Below are 19,613 nucleotides of genomic sequence, written 5' to 3'. Positions count from 1 at the left end.
CAACACCTCCACATGTTGAGTCCAATGCTTCCCACAGTTGTGTCAAGTTGTCTGGATGTCCTTGTGTAGTGGACCATTCATGATACACACTGGAAACTGTTGAGCGTGAAAAACCCAGCAGAGTGGCAGTTCTTGACACACTCAAACCGGTGCGCTTGGCACCTACTACTATAAAGGCACTTAAATCTGATGCTAAAATAAATATCAGAGAATTCTTCAGAAGACTTCATTTATTTAAAAAATAACAGAAGCACAACGATTGAAAGTATAGTAGAAAAATACAATATCTGTGTTAGTGGAATAGACCTAGTTACAACCCATTAATATCTATATCAGTAGAATAGACCTAGTTACAACCCACTAATATCTATATTAGTAAAGGTCTGCGTCACGAATGGCAGCCTATTCCCTTTATAGTGCACCACCAAGGGTTAGGGGGTGATGGTGGTTGATGACATCATCGTTGTCTGCTCTCAATCTTGGTCACATGACTCTGGACCCAGGCTTCAGAAGGGTCAACACAAAATGTCTTCCCTTTCTTTGTGGTGAAACTGCAACAGATACACAACACATTGTCTCTCAGAACATCCAGTCTATAATATGAATGCTCCATCTTGTCTTGTACAGTGTAGCCTGGATGTAGTCTGGTTCCAGATGTGTTTGTGCTATCATACCAACTCCTTGTCACTCCTGGTCATGTTTGGCATGACAAGGAGTTGACATGAAGGCACAAACAGATCTGGGACCAGGCTAGCCTAGATGTTTACAGTTTACAGTAGACTATGTTTACTTACATCAGTGCTTTGTGAGGGCAGCTACTGGAGGTTGTTCTGAGAGAAACCACTTGTTGAAGAGGGATCCTCGAGCTGAATTTCATACAGCATTCAGGTACCGTTTCCAACTCGATGACACCTGTAAACAAATTATCAAGATCTCCAGGTGTGTCTCCAACAGCGTATTACACAACATGGGTAGTCATCCACTCCCCATCACACACACACACACACACACACACACACACACACACACACACACACACACACACACACACACACGCACACACACACACACACACACACACACACACACACACACACACACACACACACACCTGCAGAAGTCGTATGGAGGGAGCAGAGCAGTCCCAGGAGGAGTAGAGCAGTCAGGGTCTTCATGGTTCAGAGATGGTTGAGATGCTGAAGATTGTATTGGCTGAGATGGTCTCTGATGCTCTGGTCTCTAATGATCTGGTCTCTGATGCTCTGGTCTCTGATGCTCTGGTCTCTGATGCTCTGGTCTCTGATGCTCTGGTCTCTGATGCTCTGGTCTCTGATGATCTGGTCTCTGATGCTCTGGTCTCTGATGCTCTGGTCTCTGATGCTCTGGTCTCTGATGCTCTGGTCTCTGATGATCTGGTCTCTGATGATCTGGTCTCTGATGCTCTGGTCTGGTTCTATGTCTGAGTTCTGTTCTGATCTCTCATTATATAGAAACAGCTATTACATAACAACTCAACCATGAAAAGCCCTTCCCTCAATTTCTGTTCCTCTTCCCTGCTCAAAAAAAGGTCTCACTTCTGCACTGCTGACAATAACAACTTGTGTAGAATTGCTTGCTCAGCATTCATATGTACATTATGCATGAGTTCTAACATTCTTGCAAGATATCAAAATAGTTTGTCAAAATAAGTTGTTGGCTAAAGATCACAGAGTTGTAGACCTGTTAGGTTGTGGGCTAAAGATCACAGAGTTATAGACCTGTTAGGTTGTTGGCTAAAGATCACAGAGTTATAGACCTGTTAGGTTATGGGCTAAAGATCACAGAGTTATAGACCTGTTAGGTTGTTGGCTAAAGATCACAGAGTTGTAGACCTGTTAGGTTGTTGGCTAAAGATCACAGAGTTATAGACCTGTTAGGTTGTTGGCTAAAGATCACAGAGTTATAGACCTGTTAGGTTATGGGCTAAAGATCACAGAGTTATAGACCTGTTAGGTTGTTGGCTAAAGATCACAGAGTTATAGACCTGTTAGGTTGTTGGCTAAAGATCACAGAGTTATAGACCTGTTAGGTTGTTGGATAAAGATCACAGAGTTATAGACCTGTTAGGTTGTGGGCTAAAGATCACAGAGTTATAGACCTGTTAGGTTGTTGGATAAAGATCACAGAGTTATAGACCTGTTAGGTTGTTGGATAAAGATCACAGAGTTATAGACCTGTTAGGTTGTTGGCTAAAGATCACAGAGTTATAGACCTGTTAGGTTGTTGGCTAAAGATCACAGAGTTATAGACCTGTTAGGTTGTTGGATAAAGTTCACAGAGTTATAGACCTGGTAGGTTGTTGGATAAAGTTCACAGAGTTATAGACCTATTAGGTTGTTGGATAAAGTTCACAGAGTTATAGACCTGTTAGGTTGTGGGCTAAAGATCACAGAGTTATAGACCTGTTAGGTTGTTGGATACTGTTCACAGAGTTATAGACCTGGTAGGTTGTTGGATACTGTTCACAGAGTTATAGACCTGTTAGGTTGTTGGATAAAGATCACAGAGTTGTAGACCTGTTAGGTTGTTGGCTAAAGATCACAGAGTTATAGACCTGGTAGGTTGTTGGATAAAGTTCACAGAGTTATAGACCTGTTAGGTTGTTGGATAAAGATCACAGCTACAGGTCTGTTAGGTGTCAGAGGAAGGCCCTAAAAATGGTTGAAGACTCCAGCCACCCTAGTCATAGACTGTTCTCTCTGCTACTGCACGGCAAGAGGTACCGGAGTGCCAACTCTTGGTCCAAAAGGCTTCTCAACAGCTTCTACCCCCAAGCCATAGGACTCCTGAACATCTAATCAAATAGCTACCCATACTATTTGCCCCCCCCCCCCCCACACTCACACCCGTCTTTTATGCTGCTATTCTCTGTTTATTATCTACTGTATGCATTGTCACCTTAACTCTACCTACATATTGCCTCAATTACTTTGACTAACCAGTGCCCGATGTATATAGCCTCCCTATTGTTATTTTACTGCTGCTCTTTAATGATTTGTTACTTTTATTTCTTATTTTTTACTTATCTATTTTTTACTTAACACATATTTTTTTATTAAAACTGCATTGTTGGTTAAGGGCTTGTATGTAAGCATTTTACTCTAAGGTCTACAGCTGTTATATTCGGAGCATGTGACCAATGGAATTTGATTTGATTTAGGTTGTGATTTATAGTTCACAACTTGGAAATGAGGAAGGGAAAGTGAAAGACAACACATTTCACCAATCCGGAGTATGTGACAATAAAACATATATCTAAGAGTTTTGTTGGAGTTGAGTTGAACAGTTTATTCTGTTTCTGTGTGGCTGACTGTTGACCTCTGTTGTCTTGGAAGCTACCACCATTTGATCCTAAAAATCAGGAATGGGAGGATTACTGTGAAATAATGGAACATTTCTTTGCTGCTCATGAAATAACTGATGCCGCTATACAGAAATCCATACTCATAAGCGTTGTCGGTGCACAGACGTACAGGTAAACCAGGAAAAAATTCATTCATAGATCTAGTCGATCTATTAAAAAATCACTTCAACCCCAAACCCATTGAGATAGTACAGCGATTCAAGTTTGATTCACGCGTGAGGAAACCTACCGAATCATGTGGCTGAGTTGAGAAAACTAGCATTGGACTGTAACTATGGGAACACATTATCGCAAATGCTACGCAATCGGCTGGTGTGTGGAATTAATGATGACAGGATACAAATACTCTTGTTATCAGAGCCTAATCTCACATTTGAGAATGCACTCAAACTGGCCCAGGCCATGGAGTCCGCAAATAGAAATGCACTGGATTTGCCGGCAAGGGGCGCAACTGTGTGTCGTACAGTAAAAGAGAGCAGCTCTGAGCGCGTTGAATTTCAAAGAACGGGAAGTCGTGGGGCAGCAGCCAATAGAGACTGTTATCGTTGCAAAGACAAACACGCAGCGTTTGACTGTGAATTCAAACATGAAATGTGTTATGCATGTGGGATAATAGGCCACATTGCGAGGGCGTACCGCAATAAGAAAAAGCCACCGGCTGCAGAAAAGAGAAAGGACAGAAAACCTGATACCTCCAGACGCTCTAGCAACATCCTGATACCTCCAGACGCTCTAGCTACAACCTGATACCTCCAGACGCACTAGCTACAACCTGATACCTCCAGACCCTCTAGCTACAACCTGATACCTCCAGACGCTCTAGCTACAACCTGAAACCTCCAGACCCTCTAGCTACATCTTGATACCTCCAGACGCACTAGCTACAACCTGATATCTCCAGACGCTCTAGCTACAACCTGATACCTCCAGACGCTCTAGCTACAACCTGATACCTCCAGACGCTCTAGCTACATCCTGATACCTCCAGACGCTCTAGCTACAACCTGATACCTCCAGACGCTCTAGCTACAACCTGATACCTCCAGACGCTCTAGCTACAACCTTATACCTCCAGAAGCTCTAGCTACAACCTGATACCTCCAGACGCTCTAGCTACAACCTGATACCTAGAGACGCTCTAGCTACAACCTGATACCTCCAGATGCTCTAGCTAATACCTGATACCTCCAGATGCTCTAGCTACATCCTGATACCTCCAGACGCTCTAGCTACAACCTGATACCTCCAGACGCTCTAGCTACATCCTGATACCTCCAGACGCTCTAGCTACATCCTGATACCTCCAGACGCTCTAGCTACATCCTGATACCTCCAGACGCTCTAGCTACAACCTGATACCTCCAGACGCTCTAGCTACAACCTGATACCTCCAGACGCTCTAGCTACATCCTGATACCTCCAGATGCTCTAGCTACATCCTGATACCTCCAGATGCTCTAGCTACATCCTGATACCTCCAGACGCTCTAGCTACAACCTGATACCTCCAGACGCTCTAGCTACAACCTGATACCTCCAGACGCTCTAGCTACATCCTGATACCTCCAGATGCTCTAGCTACATCCTGATACCTCCAGACGCTCTAGCTACATCCTGATACCTCCAGACGCTCTAGCTACATCCTGATACCTCCAGACGCTCTAGCTACATCCTGATACCTCCAGACGCTCTAGCTACAACCTGATATCTCCAGATTCTCTAGCTACAACCTGATACCTCCAGACGCTCTAGCTACAACCTGATACCTCCAGACGCTCTAGCTACAACCTGATACCTCCAGACGCTCTAGCTACATCCTGATACCTCCAGACGCTCTAGCTACAACCTGATACCTCCAGACGCTCTAGCTACAACCTGATACCTCCAGACGCTCTAGCTACATCCTGATACCTCCAGACGCTCTAGCTACAACCTGATACCTCCAGACGCTCTAGCAACATCCTGATACCTCCAGACGCTCTAGCTACAACCTGATACCTCCAGACGCTCTAGCTACAACCTGATACCTCCAGACGCTCTAGCTACATCATGATACCTCCAGACGCTCTAGCTACAACCTGATACCTCCAGATGCTCTAGCTACATCATGATACCTCCAGACGCTCTAGCTACAACCTGATACCTCCAGACGCTCGAGCTACAACCTGATACCTCCAGACGCTCTAGCTACAACCTGATATCTCCAGACGCTCTAGCTACAACCTGATACCTCCAGACGCTCTAGCTACATCATGATACCTCCAGACGCTCTAGCTACAACCTGATACCTCCAGACGCTCTAGCTACAACCTGATATCTCCAGACGCTCTAGCTACAACCTGATACCTCCAGACGCTCTAGCTACAACCTGATATCTCCAGACGCTCTAGCTACATCCTGATACCTCCAGACGCTCTAGCTACAACCTGATATCTCCAGATTCTCTAGCTACAACCTGGTACCTCCAGACGCTCAGGCTACAACCTGATACCTCCAGACGCTCTAGCTACATCATGATACCTCCAGACGCTCTAGCTACATCATGATACCTCCAGACGCTCTAGCTACAACCTGATACCTCCAGATGCTCTTGCTACAACCTGATACCTCCAGACGCTCTAGCTACATCCTGATACCTCCAGACGCTCTAGCTACAACCTGATACCTCCAGACGCTCTAGCTACAACCTGATATCTCCAGACGCTCTAGCTACAACCTGATACCTCCAGACGCTCTAGCTACATCATGATACCTCCAGACGCTCTAGCTACAACCTGATACCTCCAGATGCTCTAGCTACAACCTGATATCTCCAGACGCTCTAGCTACATCCTGATACCTCCAGACGCTCTAGCTACATCCTGATACCTCCAGACGCTCTAGCTACAACCTGATATCTCCAGATTCTCTAGCTACAACCTGATACCTCCAGACGCTCTAGCTACAACCTGATACCTCCAGACGCTCTAGCTACAACCTGATACCTCCAGACGCTCTAGCTACAACCTGATACCTCCAGACGCTCTAGCTACAACCTGATACCTAGAGACGCTCTAGCTACAACCTGATACCTCCAGACGCTCTAGCTACAACCTGATACCTCCAGACGCTCTAGCTACATCTTGATACCTCCAGATGCTCTAGCTACAACCTGATACCTCCAGACGCTCTAGCTACATGCTGATACCTCCAGACCCTCTAGCTACAACCTGATACCTAGAGACGCTCTAGCTACAACCTGATGCCTCCAGACGCTCTAGCTACAACCTGATACCTCCAGGCGCTCTAGCTACAACCTGATACCTCCAGACGATCTAGCTACATCATGATACCCCCAGACGCTCTAGCTACAACCTGATACCTCCAGACGCTCTAGCTACATCATGATACCTCCAGACGCTCTAGCTACATCCTGATACCTCCAGACGCTCTAGCTACATCCTGATACCTCCAGACGCTCTAGCTACATCCTGATACCTCCAGACGCTCTAGCTACATCCTGATACCTCCAGACGCTCTAGCTACATCCTGATACCTCCAGACGCTCTAGCTACAACCTGATACCTCCAGACGCTCTAGCTACAACCTGATACCTAGAGACGCTCTAGCTACAACCTGATACCTCCAGACGCTCTAGCTACATCCTGATACCTCCAGACGCTCTAGCTACAACCTGATACCTCCAGACGCTCTAGCTACAACCTGATACCTAGAGACGCTCTAGCTACAACCTGATACCTCCAGACGCTCTAGCTACAACCTGATACCTCCAGACGCTCTAGCTACATCCTGATACCTCCAGACGCTCTAGCTACAACCTGATACCTCCAGACGCTCTAGCTACAACCTGATACCTCCAGACGCTCTAGCTACAACCTGATACCTCCAGACGCTCTAGCTACAACCTGATATCTCCAGATTCTCTAGCTACAACCTGATACCTCCAGACGCTCTAGCTACAACCTGATACCTCCAGATGCTCTAGCTACAACCTGATACCTCCAGACGCTCTAGTTACATGCTGATACCTCCAGACCCTCTAGCTACAACCTGATACCTAGAGACGCTCTAGCTACAACCTGATACCTCCAGACGCTCTAGCTACAACCTGATACCTCCAGATGCTCTAGCTACAACCTGATACCTCCAGACGCTCTAGCTACAACCTGATATCTCCAGACGCTCTAGCTACAACCTGATACCTCCAGGCGCTCTAGCTACAACCTGATACCTCCAGACGATCTAGCTACATCATGATACCGCTACAACCTGATACCTCCAGACGCTCTAGCTACATCCTGATACCTCCAGACGCTCTTGCTACATCCTGATACCTCCAGACGCTCTAGCTACAACCTGATACCTCCAGACGCTCTAGCTACATCCTGATACCTCCAGACGCTCTAGCTACATCCTGATACCTCCAGACGCTCTAGCTACATCCTGATACCTCCAGACGCTCTAGCTACATCCTGATACCTCCAGACGCTCTAGCTACATCCTGATACCTCCAGACGCTCTAGCTACAACCTGATACCTCCAGACGCTCTAGTTACAACCTGATACCTCCAGACGCTCTAGCTACATCCTGATACCTCCAGACGCTCTAGCTACATCCTGATACCTCCAGACGCTCTAGCTACAACCTGATACCTCCAGACGCTCTAGCTACATCATGATACCTCCAGACGCTCTAGCTACAACCTGATACCTCCAGATGCTCTAGCTACAACCTGATACCTCCAGACGCTCTAGCTACAACCTGATACCTCCAGACGCTCTAGCTACAACCTGATACCTCCAGACGCTCTAGCTACATCCTGATACCTCCAGACGCTCTAGCTACATCCTGATACCTCCAGACGCTCTCGCTACAACCTGATACCTCCAGACGCTCTAGCTACATCCTGATACCTCCAGACGCTCTAGCTACATCATGATACCTCCAGACGCTCTAGCTACAACCTGATACCTCCAGACGCTCTAGCTACAACCTTATACCTCCAGACGCTCTAGCTACAACCTGATACCTAGAGACACTCTAGCTACAACCTGATACCTCCAGACGCTCTAGCTACAACCTGATACCTCCAGACGCTCTAGCTACAACCTGATACCTCCAGACGCTCTAGCTACAACCTGATACCTCCAGATGCTCTAGCTACAACCTGATACCTCCAGACGCTCTAGCTACAACCTGATATCTCCAGACGCTCTAGCTACAACCTGATACCTCCAGGCGCTCTAGCTACAACCTGATACCTCCAGACGATCTAGCTACATCATGATACCGCTACAACCTGATACCTCCAGACGCTCTAGCTACATCCTGATACCTCCAGACGCTCTAACTACATCCTGATACCTCCAGACGCTCTAGCTACATCCTGATACCTCCAGACGCTCTAGCTACAACCTGATACCTCCAGACGCTCTAGCTACAACCTGATACCTAGAGACGCTCTAGCTACAACCTGATACCTCCAGACGCTCTAGCTACATCCTGATACCTCCAGACGCTCTAGCTACAACCTGATACCTCCAGACGCTCTAGCTACATCCTGATACCTCCAGACGCTCTAGCTACATCCTGATACCTCCAGACGCTCTAGCTACATCCTGATACCTCCAGACGCTCTAGCTACATCCTGATACCTCCAGACGCTCTAGCTACATCCTGATACCTCCAGACGCTCTAGCTACAACCTGATACCTCCAGACGCTCTAGTTACAACCTGATACCTCCAGACGCTCTAGCTACATCCTGATACCTCCAGACGCTCTAGCTACATCCTGATACCTCCAGACGCTCTAGCTACAACCTGATACCTCCAGACGCTCTAGCTACATCATGATACCTCCAGACGCTCTAGCTACAACCTGATACCTCCAGATGCTCTAGCTACAACCTGATACCTCCAGACGCTCTAGCTACAACCTGATACCTCCAGACGCTCTAGCTACAACCTGATACCTCCAGACGCTCTAGCTACATCCTGATACCTCCAGACGCTCTAGCTACATCCTGATACCTCCAGACGCTCTCGCTACAACCTGATACCTCCAGACGCTCTAGCTACATCCTGATACCTCCAGACGCTCTAGCTACATCATGATACCTCCAGACGCTCTAGCTACAACCTGATACCTCCAGACGCTCTAGCTACAACCTTATACCTCCAGACGCTCTAGCTACAACCTGATACCTAGAGACGCTCTAGCTACAACCTGATACCTCCAGACGCTCTAGCTACAACCTGATACCTCCAGACGCTCTAGCTACAACCTGATACCTCCAGATGCTCTAGCTACAACCTGATACCTCCAGACGCTCTAGCTACAACCTGATATCTCCAGACGCTCTAGCTACAACCTGATACCTCCAGGCGCTCTAGCTACAACCTGATACCTCCAGACGATCTAGCTACATCATGATACCGCTACAACCTGATACCTCCAGACGCTCTAGCTACATCCTGATACCTCCAGACGCTCTAGCTACATCCTGATACCTCCAGACGCTCTAGCTACAACCTGATACCTCCAGACGCACTAGCTACAACCTGATACCTCCAGACCCTCTAGCTACAACCTGATACCTCCAGACGCTCTAGCTACAACCTGATACCTCCAGACGCTCTAGCTACAACCTGATACCTAGAGACGCTCTAGCTACAACCTGATACCTCCAGACGCTCTAGCTACATCCTGATACCTCCAGACGCTCTAGCTACAACCTGATACCTCCAGACGCTCTAGCTACAACCTGATACCTAGAGACGCTCTAGCTACAACCTGATACCTCCAGACGCTCTAGCTACAACCTGATACCTCCAGACGCTCTAGCTACATCCTGATACCTCCAGACGCTCTAGCTACAACCTGATACCTCCAGACGCTCTAGCTACAACCTGATACCTCCAGACGCTCTAGCTACAACCTGATACCTCCAGACGCTCTAGCTACAACCTGATATCTCCAGATTCTCTAGCTACAACCTGATACCTCCAGACGCTCTAGCTACAACCTGATACCTCCAGATGCTCTAGCTACAACCTGATACCTCCAGACGCTCTAGTTACATGCTGATACCTCCAGACCCTCTAGCTACAACCTGATACCTAGAGACGCTCTAGCTACAACCTGATACCTCCAGACGCTCTAGCTACAACCTGATACCTCCAGATGCTCTAGCTACAACCTGATACCTCCAGACGCTCTAGCTACAACCTGATATCTCCAGACGCTCTAGCTACAACCTGATACCTCCAGGCGCTCTAGCTACAACCTGATACCTCCAGACGATCTAGCTACATCATGATACCGCTACAACCTGATACCTCCAGACGCTCTAGCTACATCCTGATACCTCCAGACGCTCTAGCTACATCCTGATACCTCCAGACGCTCTAGCTACAACCTGATACCTCCAGACGCTCTAGCTACATCCTGATACCTCCAGACGCTCTAGCTACATCCTGATACCTCCAGACGCTCTAGCTACATCCTGATACCTCCAGACGCTCTAGCTACATCCTGATACCTCCAGACGCTCTAGCTACATCCTGATACCTCCAGACGCTCTAGCTACAACCTGATACCTCCAGACTCTCTAGTTACAACCTGATACCTCCAGACGCTCTAGCTACATCCTGATACCTCCAGACGCTCTAGCTACATCCTGATACCTCCAGACGCTCTAGCTACAACCTGATACCTCCAGACGCTCTAGCTACATCATGATACCTCCAGACGCTCTAGCTACAACCTGATACCTCCAGATGCTCTAGCTACAACCTGATACCTCCAGACGCTCTAGCTACAACCTGATACCTCCAGACGCTCTAGCTACAACCTGATACCTCCAGACGCTCTAGCTACATCCTGATACCTCCAGACGCTCTAGCTACATCCTGATACCTCCAGACGCTCTCGCTACAACCTGATACCTCCAGACGCTCTAGCTACATCCTGATACCTCCAGACGCTCTAGCTACATCATGATACCTCCAGACGCTCTAGCTACAACCTGATACCTCCAGACGCTCTAGCTACAACCTTATACCTCCAGACGCTCTAGCTACAACCTGATACCTAGAGACGCTCTAGCTACAACCTGATACCTCCAGACGCTCTAGCTACAACCTGATACCTCCAGACGCTCTAGCTACAACCTGATACCTCCAGACGCTCTAGCTACAACCTGATACCTCCAGACGCTCTAGCTACAACCTGATACCTCCAGACGCTCTAGCTACAACCTGATACCTCCAGACGCTCTAGCTACAACCTGATACCTCCAGACGCTCTAGCTACATCCTGATACCTCCAGACGCTCTAGCTACATGCTGATACCTCCAGACCCTCTAGCTACAACCTGATACCTCCAGACGCTCTAGCTACAACCTGATACCTCCAGACGCTCTAGCTACAACCTGATACCTCCAGACGCTCTAGCTACAACCTGATACCTCCAGACGCTCTAGCTACAACCTGATACCTCCAGACGCTCTAGTTGCAACCTGATACCTCCAGACGCTCTAGCTACAACCTGATATGTCTGCCTATATAACCGGGATTGAAGAAAGTTCCAGGTAGCTTAAAGCCAGGTACATTAGAGAATGTAATTCTAAGTTACAATTAAATACTAAACCGTACTTACGTGTCATGAGTCATCAATCTAAGAAGCCTCTAAGGATATTACAAAAATCTATTCAGAGTGAATGAGGGTATAGAGGGGAGTTTCCCCCATCAATTGTCAATGGGTCTGATGGGCCAGCTCTCTGTATAAAAGACAGGTCAGATCCAGTGGTGTAAAGTACTTAACCCCTTGTGTTGTCTTCAGGGTAAAAAATGACCCACCACTATGTCTAACAGCAGAGAAAAACCCCTAAATGATATTTTTTCAACTTGAAATTTGATGACTTTTCCTAGTGACTCCAACATTAGAAAAAGTTTAACATAACCTTTGTTCATATTTCCATGAAACCTGTACACCACCTGGGTACAAAGATTGTCTAACATGCTGACCAGACCGGACACGTCGCGTGCGCGAGCGTCGCAAAATAAATTTAGAAATCCATGTTATCAATTATTGCACCCACACTGCTCGCGCGCGCCAACGAGAGTCTGCGATGCCAAGGGCTAAAATAGAAGTCAGTTCTATTTGTGACGCAGATCGCGCTGCAAGTACTGCCTCTCCCATCTCCTCATTGGTTTATAGAAGCAGGTACCCACGTGCCATCTCCTCATTGGTTATACCCACGTGGGTGATAGAAAGACAAACTGTTTTGCCGGTAGTCGTGGTAATACAATGAAAGTTTAGATGCGATCACCATATAATTTAAACGATGAAAAAGCCTGGAAGGAGGAGAGATGACTAGAAACGATTCGGTTGGCCGTTTTATATGTGGATTAATTGTCGGAGTAGAGATCCTTGTGCATTTCAGGTAAAATAACAACTCAATGTTTATATCCCAGGACAAATTAGCTAGCAACAGCAAGCTAGCTCATTAGGACAAATTAACGTTAGCTAGCAATGGCAAGCTAACTAGCTAAATTACCATACATGTTTAATGCTTTTCGACCTGCCCCCAAATTAATGTCATTGGTTCAGAGTTTGTTTCGATATTTTAACCTGCGTGTCGTGATCGCGTTTGGTGTGGGGGGGCAAAATAAATGTATGCACGATAGCGCACGCGCGCAGCCGGTATGGGCAAGGTGTTTGGGTCGTTTTTGACCCGGCAGTTATAAAATCGTTTACACAACACAAAAAACCACAGACACACACACACACATACACACACACACAATGAGAAATTGAGATGATGTGTGCTACTGATTGAACTCAGACAAAACTAAAACTTTCTTGTGAATGTGCAGCATCTCCCCTCCACGACCCCTCTACGACCCCTCCACAACCCCTCCACGTCCCCTCCACAACCCCTCCACGACCCCACACGTGACTCACAGACAAAAATTTTAAAAAATCAGACAAAATAAAAACAATTTCAGACAAAATAAAAATGTATTGAAAGCATTGTTTACTAATGGGGAATGCAGTCAGAGGCTATAAAGGTGCTGCAGATGACTGTCCCCCCAGTTCTCTCTTCGCTGAAGCCATGAGTGTACGTTTCAGTGCCCAACAGGTCATAGATCAGATCTTTTCAGACGTCAACAACCCAGAGCACGATGCATCATCTTCAGATGAAAAAGATATCCCACAAGCTGAAACCGAGACATTTTTGTCAAAGAACAGCAACATAAGATGGTTCTTGTCACCGTATGACAATCAGGGCAGGATGGCAGCACACAACGTCATAAGGATGACCCCAGTGTTAAGGGTGTGTACTGGATGCGAAGTCAGGTGCAGGAGAGCAGAGTGTAGTGAACAGGCACACTTTTTATTCCGGTCCAACGAAAGCACAAAAGTACATAAATGTGCCCAAACACGGAACAATAGACAAAAGTATGGCGCGTAACAATACCCACATAACATAAATACAATTTCAACAACACAACTAGTTTGTAAGTAATACTTGAAATCAAATATGTGTCTTTGAACCTCTTGACGCGCTCCACTACAGCCGCTTCGATGTAAATGGGGGCATGTTTGGCCTTCCATTTCCTGTAGTCCACAATCTGCTCCAAAATAAGCTCCAATGCTGCTGGGTTTTTCATGCTCAACAGTTTTCCGTGTGTATCAACATTGGTCATCCATCCAAAGGACATCCAGCCGACTTGACACAACTGTGGGAAGAACTGGAGTCAACATGTGGAACGCTTTCAACACCTTGTAGAGTCCATGCCTTGATGAACTGAGGCTGTTCTGAGGGGGGCGAAGGGGGTAATACTCAACACTATGAAGGTGTTCCTAATGTTTTGTGCACTCAAATTATATTCTCTACACATTGAGAACGCTAAAATGAATATCAGAGAATTCTCCAGGAGACTTCATTTATTTAAAAAACAAGAGATAAACAACGGTTGAAAGTGTAGTAGAAAAATACAATATCTGTATCAGTAGAATAGACCTAGTGACACCATATCAATACCTATATCAGTAGAATAGACCTAGTTACAACCCATCAATATCTATATCAGTAGAATAGACCTAGTGACACCATATCAATACCTATATCAGTAGAATAGACCTAGTTACAACCCATCAATATCTGTATCAGTAGAATAGACCTAGTGACACCATATCAATACCTATATCAGTAGAATAGACCTAGTTACAACCCATCAATATCTATATCAGTAGAATAGACCTAGTTACAACCCATCAATATCTATATCAGTAGAATAGACCTAGTTACAACCCATCAATATCTTCATCAGTAGAATAGACCTAGTTACAACCCATTAATATCTATATCAGTAGAATAGACCTAGTTACAACCCATTAATATCTATATCAGTAGAATAGACCTAGTTACAACCATCAATATCTATATCAGTAGAATAGACCTAGTTACAACCCACTAATATCTATATCAGTAGAATAGACCTAGTTACAACCCATCAATATCTATATCAGTAGAATAGACCTAGTTACAACCCATCAATATATATATATATCAGTAGAATAGACCTAGTGACACCATATCAATATATATATCAGTAGAATAGACCTAGTTACAACCCATCAATATCTATATCAGTAGAATAGACCTAGTTACAACCCATTCATATTTATATCAGTAGAATAGACCTAGTTACAACCCATCAATATCTATATCAGTAGAATAGACCTAGTTACAACCCATAAATATATATATATCAGTAGAATAGACCTAGTTACAACCCATCAATATATATATCAGTAGAATAGACCTAGTTACAACCCATAAATATATATATCAGTAGAATAGACCTAGTTACAACCCATCAATACCTATATCAGTAGAATAGACCTAGTTACAACCCATAAATATATATATCAGTAGAATAGACCTAGTTACAACCCATCAATACCTATATCAGTAGAATAGACCTAGTTACAACCATCAATATCTATATCAGTAGAATAGACCTAGTTACAACCCACTAATATCTATATCAGTAGAATAGACCTAGTTACAACCCATCAATATCTATATCAGTAGAATAGACCTAGTTACAACCCATCAATATCTATATCAGTAGAATAGACCTAGTTACACCATATCAATAACTATATCAGTAGAATAGACCTAGTTACACCATATCAATAACTATATCAGTAGAATAGACCTAGTTACAACCCATCAATATCTATATCAGTAGAATAGACCTAGTTACAACCATCAATATCTATATCAGTAGAATAGACATAGTTACAACCCATCAATACATCTATATCAGTAGAATAGACCTAGTTACAACCCATCAATATCTATATCAGTAGAATAGACCTAGTTACAACCCATTAATATCTATATCAGTAGAATAGACCTAGTTACAACCCACTAATATCTATATCAGTAGAATAGACCTAGTTACAACCCATCAATATCTATATCAGTAGAATAGACCTAGTGACACCATATCAATATCTATATCAGTAGAATAGACCTAGGTACAACCCATCAATATCTATATCAGTAGAATAGACCTAGTTACAACCATCAATATCTATATCAGTAGAATAGACCTAGTTACAACCCACTAATATCTATATCAGTAGAATAGACCTAGTTACAACCCATCAATATCTATATCAGTAGAATAGACCTAGTTACAACCCATCAATATCTATATCAGTAGAATAGACCTAGTTACACCATATCAATAACTATATCAGTAGAATAGACCTAGTTACACCATATCAATAACTATATCAGTAGAATAGACCTAGTTACAACCCATCAATATCTATATCAGTAGAATAGACCTAGTTACAACCATCAATATCTATATCAGTAGAATAGACCTAGTTACAACCCATCAATACCTATATCAGTAGAATAGACCTAGTTACAACCCATCAATATCTATATCAGTAGAATAGACCTAGTTACAACCCATTAATATCTATATCAGTAGAATAGACCTAGTTACAACCCACTAATATCTATATCAGTAGAATAGACCTAGTTACAACCCATCAATATCTATATCAGTAGAATAGACCTAGTGACACCATATCAATATCTATATCAATAGAATAGACCTAGGTACAACCCATCAATATCTATATCAGTAGAATAGACCTAGTTACAACCATCAATATCTATATCAGTAGAATAGACCTAGTTACAACCCACTAATATCTATATCAGTAGAATAGACCTAGTTACAACCATCAATATCTATATCAGTAGAATAGACCTAGTTACAACCCATCAATATCTATATCAGTAGAATAGACCTAGTTACAACCCATTAATATCTATATCAGTAGAATAGACCTAGTTACAACCCATCAATATCTATATCAGTAGAATAGACCTAGTTACAACCCATCAATATATTAATTGAATAATATGAACCACTCTTTCACAGGATGTTTGAAATCTTCAACAGCTTTATAAAATATTAAATATTAAATAGGTTACTGAATAGTTACATGTCAAATATGTTTACAGTTTTAGAAAAACAAACAATTTGTATATCCTGGACATAGTACATTACAATGAACCTCTGTACCAATCTCAGATAGGGTATTAACCTAGTGCATTACATTGAGCCTCCTCTATACCTATCTCAGATAGGGTATTAACCTAGTACATTACATTGATCCTCCTCTATACCAATCTCAGATAGGGTATTAACCTAGTACATTACATTGATCCTCCTCTATACCAATCTCAGATAGGGTATTAACCTAGTACATTACATTGATCCTCCTCTATGCCAATCTCAGATAGGGTATTAACATGCCTGACAAGGTTTGCGTCACTAATGGCAACCTATTCCCTTTATAGTGCACCACCAAGGGTTAGGGTGTTAGGGGGTGATGGTGGTTGATGACATCGTCGTCGTCTTGGCAGCAGTCGATCTGCTCTCAATCTTGGTCACATGACTCTGGACCCAGGCTTCAGAAGGGTCAACACAAAATGTCTTCCCTTTCTTTGTGGTGAAACTGCAACAGATACACAACACATTGTCTCTCAGAACATCCAGTCTATAATATGAATGCTCCATCTTGTCTTGTACAGTGTAGCCTGGATGTAGCCTGGTTCCAGATGTGTTTGTGCTATCATACCAACTCCTTGTCACTCCTGGTCATGTTTGGCATGACAAGGAGTTGACGTGAAGGCACAAACAGATCTGGGACCAGGCTAGCCTAGATGGTTCCAGTTTACAGTAGGTTATGTTTACTTACATCAGTGCTTTGTGAGGGCAGCTACTGGAAGTTGTTCTGAGAGAAACCACTTGTTTAAGAGGGATCCTCGGGCTGAATTTCATACAGCATTCAGTTGCAGTGTCCAACGCAAAGACACCTGTAAACAAATGATCATAAACCACAGTTAACATAAAGATCTCCAGGTGGGTCTCCAACAGCGTATTACACAACATGGCTACTCCACACACACACACACACACACACACACACACACACACACACACACACACACACACACACACACACACACACACACACACACACACACACACACACACACACACACACACACACACACACACACACACACACACACACCTGCAGACGTCGTATGGAGGGAGCAGAGCAGTCCCAGGAGGAGTAGAGCAGTCAGGGTCTTCATGGTTCAGAGATGGTTGAGATGCTGAAGATTGTATTGTCTGAGATGGTCTCTGATGCTCTGGTCTCTGGTGACCTGGTCTCTGGTGACCTGGTCTCTGATGTTCTGGTCTCTGATGTTCTGGTCACTGGTCTCTGATGCTCTGGTCTCTGATGCTCTGGTCTCTGATGCTCTGGTCTCTGATGCTCTGGTCTCTGATGCTCTGGTCTCTGATGCTCTGGTCTCTGATGTTCTAGTCTCTGATGCTCTGGTCTCTGATGCTCTGGTCTCTGATGCTCTGGTCTGGTTCTGTGTCAGAAGTCTAGCTGATGCTCTGGTTCTATGTCTGAGGTCTGATTTGACCTATCTTTTATACAGAGAGCTGGTCCATCAGACCCATTGACAATTGACGAGGGAAACTCCCCTCTATTCCTTCATTCACTCTGAATATCTTTCTAAGAACCAACATTCTGCCCTTCAGGTTCCTCTTCTTCAATTCTCTGTAACTCTGTTTCCTCCAGGATGTTCAGCAGCGCTGCTATTTTCTGAAATACTCAGAATACACTTACCGGAGAATTGCATATCAAAGGAAGGCTATTAAAGTGGACTATATACTATGATACATTACATCAAATACAAGAAAAAATAAGATGAAATTAAATTCTCTAGATCATAACCAACTAGTCTGTAAGTAATACCTGAAATCAACTGTGTATCTTTCAACTTTTAAATCTTTCAACTTTTAAAAAGATTTTAGGATGTGTGCATATTGATTTAAAACCTGTAGAATACTGTTAACCTTTACATCATAGTCAAATTAAATCATAGAATCTTTTTCTATCAATTAATCTCAGATTATTGTGGTTTGTGTCTTCCCTCCGTTAGGAAGGTTGGTGGTTTGATCCCTGATCGAGTCAGAACAAAATCATTCTGCAGTTGCTATGTCCATTATTGGAGTAATACATGAATGATATACACCCATTGATTCTTGAAGACTATAACTTATAAATGCTTCTTGAGTTTAGTTGAGCTGTCATACCCCATCAGAACCCAGAATATAAACGTATTTTACTACAATGTTTAAACAAAGTAAATGTAAAACACCCTGTATATCCTGAGAACGTGGTTAAAACTATAATGTTGACATCATGGATGGTCAGTCCTTCCATCTGTAGCTCTGTCTATGAATTTGAGAGTGGTTACATTTGTCCAGACCCATCCCTAGCTTTTCAACTAAACAAGGACAGGAAATGTTTTGGCATTCTTTCAACTGCTGATAGTCTGTTTAAGGAGACGGGGTAAGGTAAGGAGACGGGGTAAGGTAAGGAGACGGGGTAAGGTAAGGAGACGGGGTAAGGTAAGGAGACGGGGTAAGGTCCTGCAATAGACTAGCGTTCTGTTCAGGGGGTGTACTTGTATCCTACATCAACCTGCCTCATGCTACAGAAACAGGTTAACACACACTATGGGCAGTTATGGACCGGACAAGACTACAGTATTCTCTGTATCTCTCCCCACACT

At 44.2% G+C, this 19,613-nt stretch overlaps 2 protein-coding genes across 2 annotated transcripts; both read right to left on the bottom strand.

The window, feature by feature from the left end:
• Positions 1-212: 212 nt before the first annotated feature.
• LOC120025019 (C-C motif chemokine 13-like) lies at positions 213-1,283 on the bottom strand. The gene is made up of 3 exons (XM_038969449.1): positions 1,112-1,283; positions 795-912; positions 213-551 (listed from the first exon to the last, which is right to left on the bottom strand). Exons 1-3 carry the CDS (start codon positions 1,173-1,175, stop codon positions 458-460), a joined length of 276 nt encoding a protein of 91 aa, XP_038825377.1. The 5' UTR covers positions 1,176-1,283; the 3' UTR covers positions 213-457.
• Positions 1,284-17,334: 16,051 nt separating this feature from the next.
• On the bottom strand, positions 17,335-18,183 carry LOC120024745 (C-C motif chemokine 13-like). The gene is made up of 3 exons (XM_038969025.1): positions 18,053-18,183; positions 17,714-17,831; positions 17,335-17,470 (listed from the first exon to the last, which is right to left on the bottom strand). The coding sequence occupies exons 1-3, from the start codon at positions 18,114-18,116 to the stop codon at positions 17,335-17,337; spliced, it is 318 nt and encodes a 105-aa protein (XP_038824953.1). The 5' UTR covers positions 18,117-18,183.
• Between the last annotated feature and the right edge of the window lie 1,430 nt (positions 18,184-19,613).

The sequence above is a fragment of the Salvelinus namaycush genome, chromosome 30, assembly GCF_016432855.1.
Source record: "Salvelinus namaycush isolate Seneca chromosome 30, SaNama_1.0, whole genome shotgun sequence".
Taxonomy (NCBI): domain Eukaryota; kingdom Metazoa; phylum Chordata; class Actinopteri; order Salmoniformes; family Salmonidae; genus Salvelinus; species Salvelinus namaycush.
Note: the sequence above shows the minus strand (reverse complement) of the source record. Positions and strands in the feature narration are given on the sequence as shown.

Bases quoted from the DNA above. Each gene is read 5' to 3' on its own strand.
- LOC120025019 (XM_038969449.1), bottom strand. From the start codon at position 1,175: ATGAAGACCCTGACTGCTCTACTCCTCCTGGGACTGCTCTGCTCCCTC. The intron at 913-1,111 runs GTGTGTGTGTGT...ATTTGTTTACAG, and splicing joins CCTCCATACGACTTCTGCAG to GTGTCATCGAGTTGGAAACG. The intron at 552-794 runs GTAAGTAAACAT...TATCTGTTGCAG, and splicing joins TGCCCTCACAAAGCACTGAT to TTTCACCACAAAGAAAGGGA.
- LOC120024745 (XM_038969025.1), bottom strand. From the start codon at position 18,116: ATGAAGACCCTGACTGCTCTACTCCTCCTGGGACTGCTCTGCTCCCTC. The intron at 17,832-18,052 runs GTGTGTGTGTGT...ATTTGTTTACAG, and splicing joins CCTCCATACGACGTCTGCAG to GTGTCTTTGCGTTGGACACT. The intron at 17,471-17,713 runs GTAAGTAAACAT...TATCTGTTGCAG, and splicing joins TGCCCTCACAAAGCACTGAT to TTTCACCACAAAGAAAGGGA.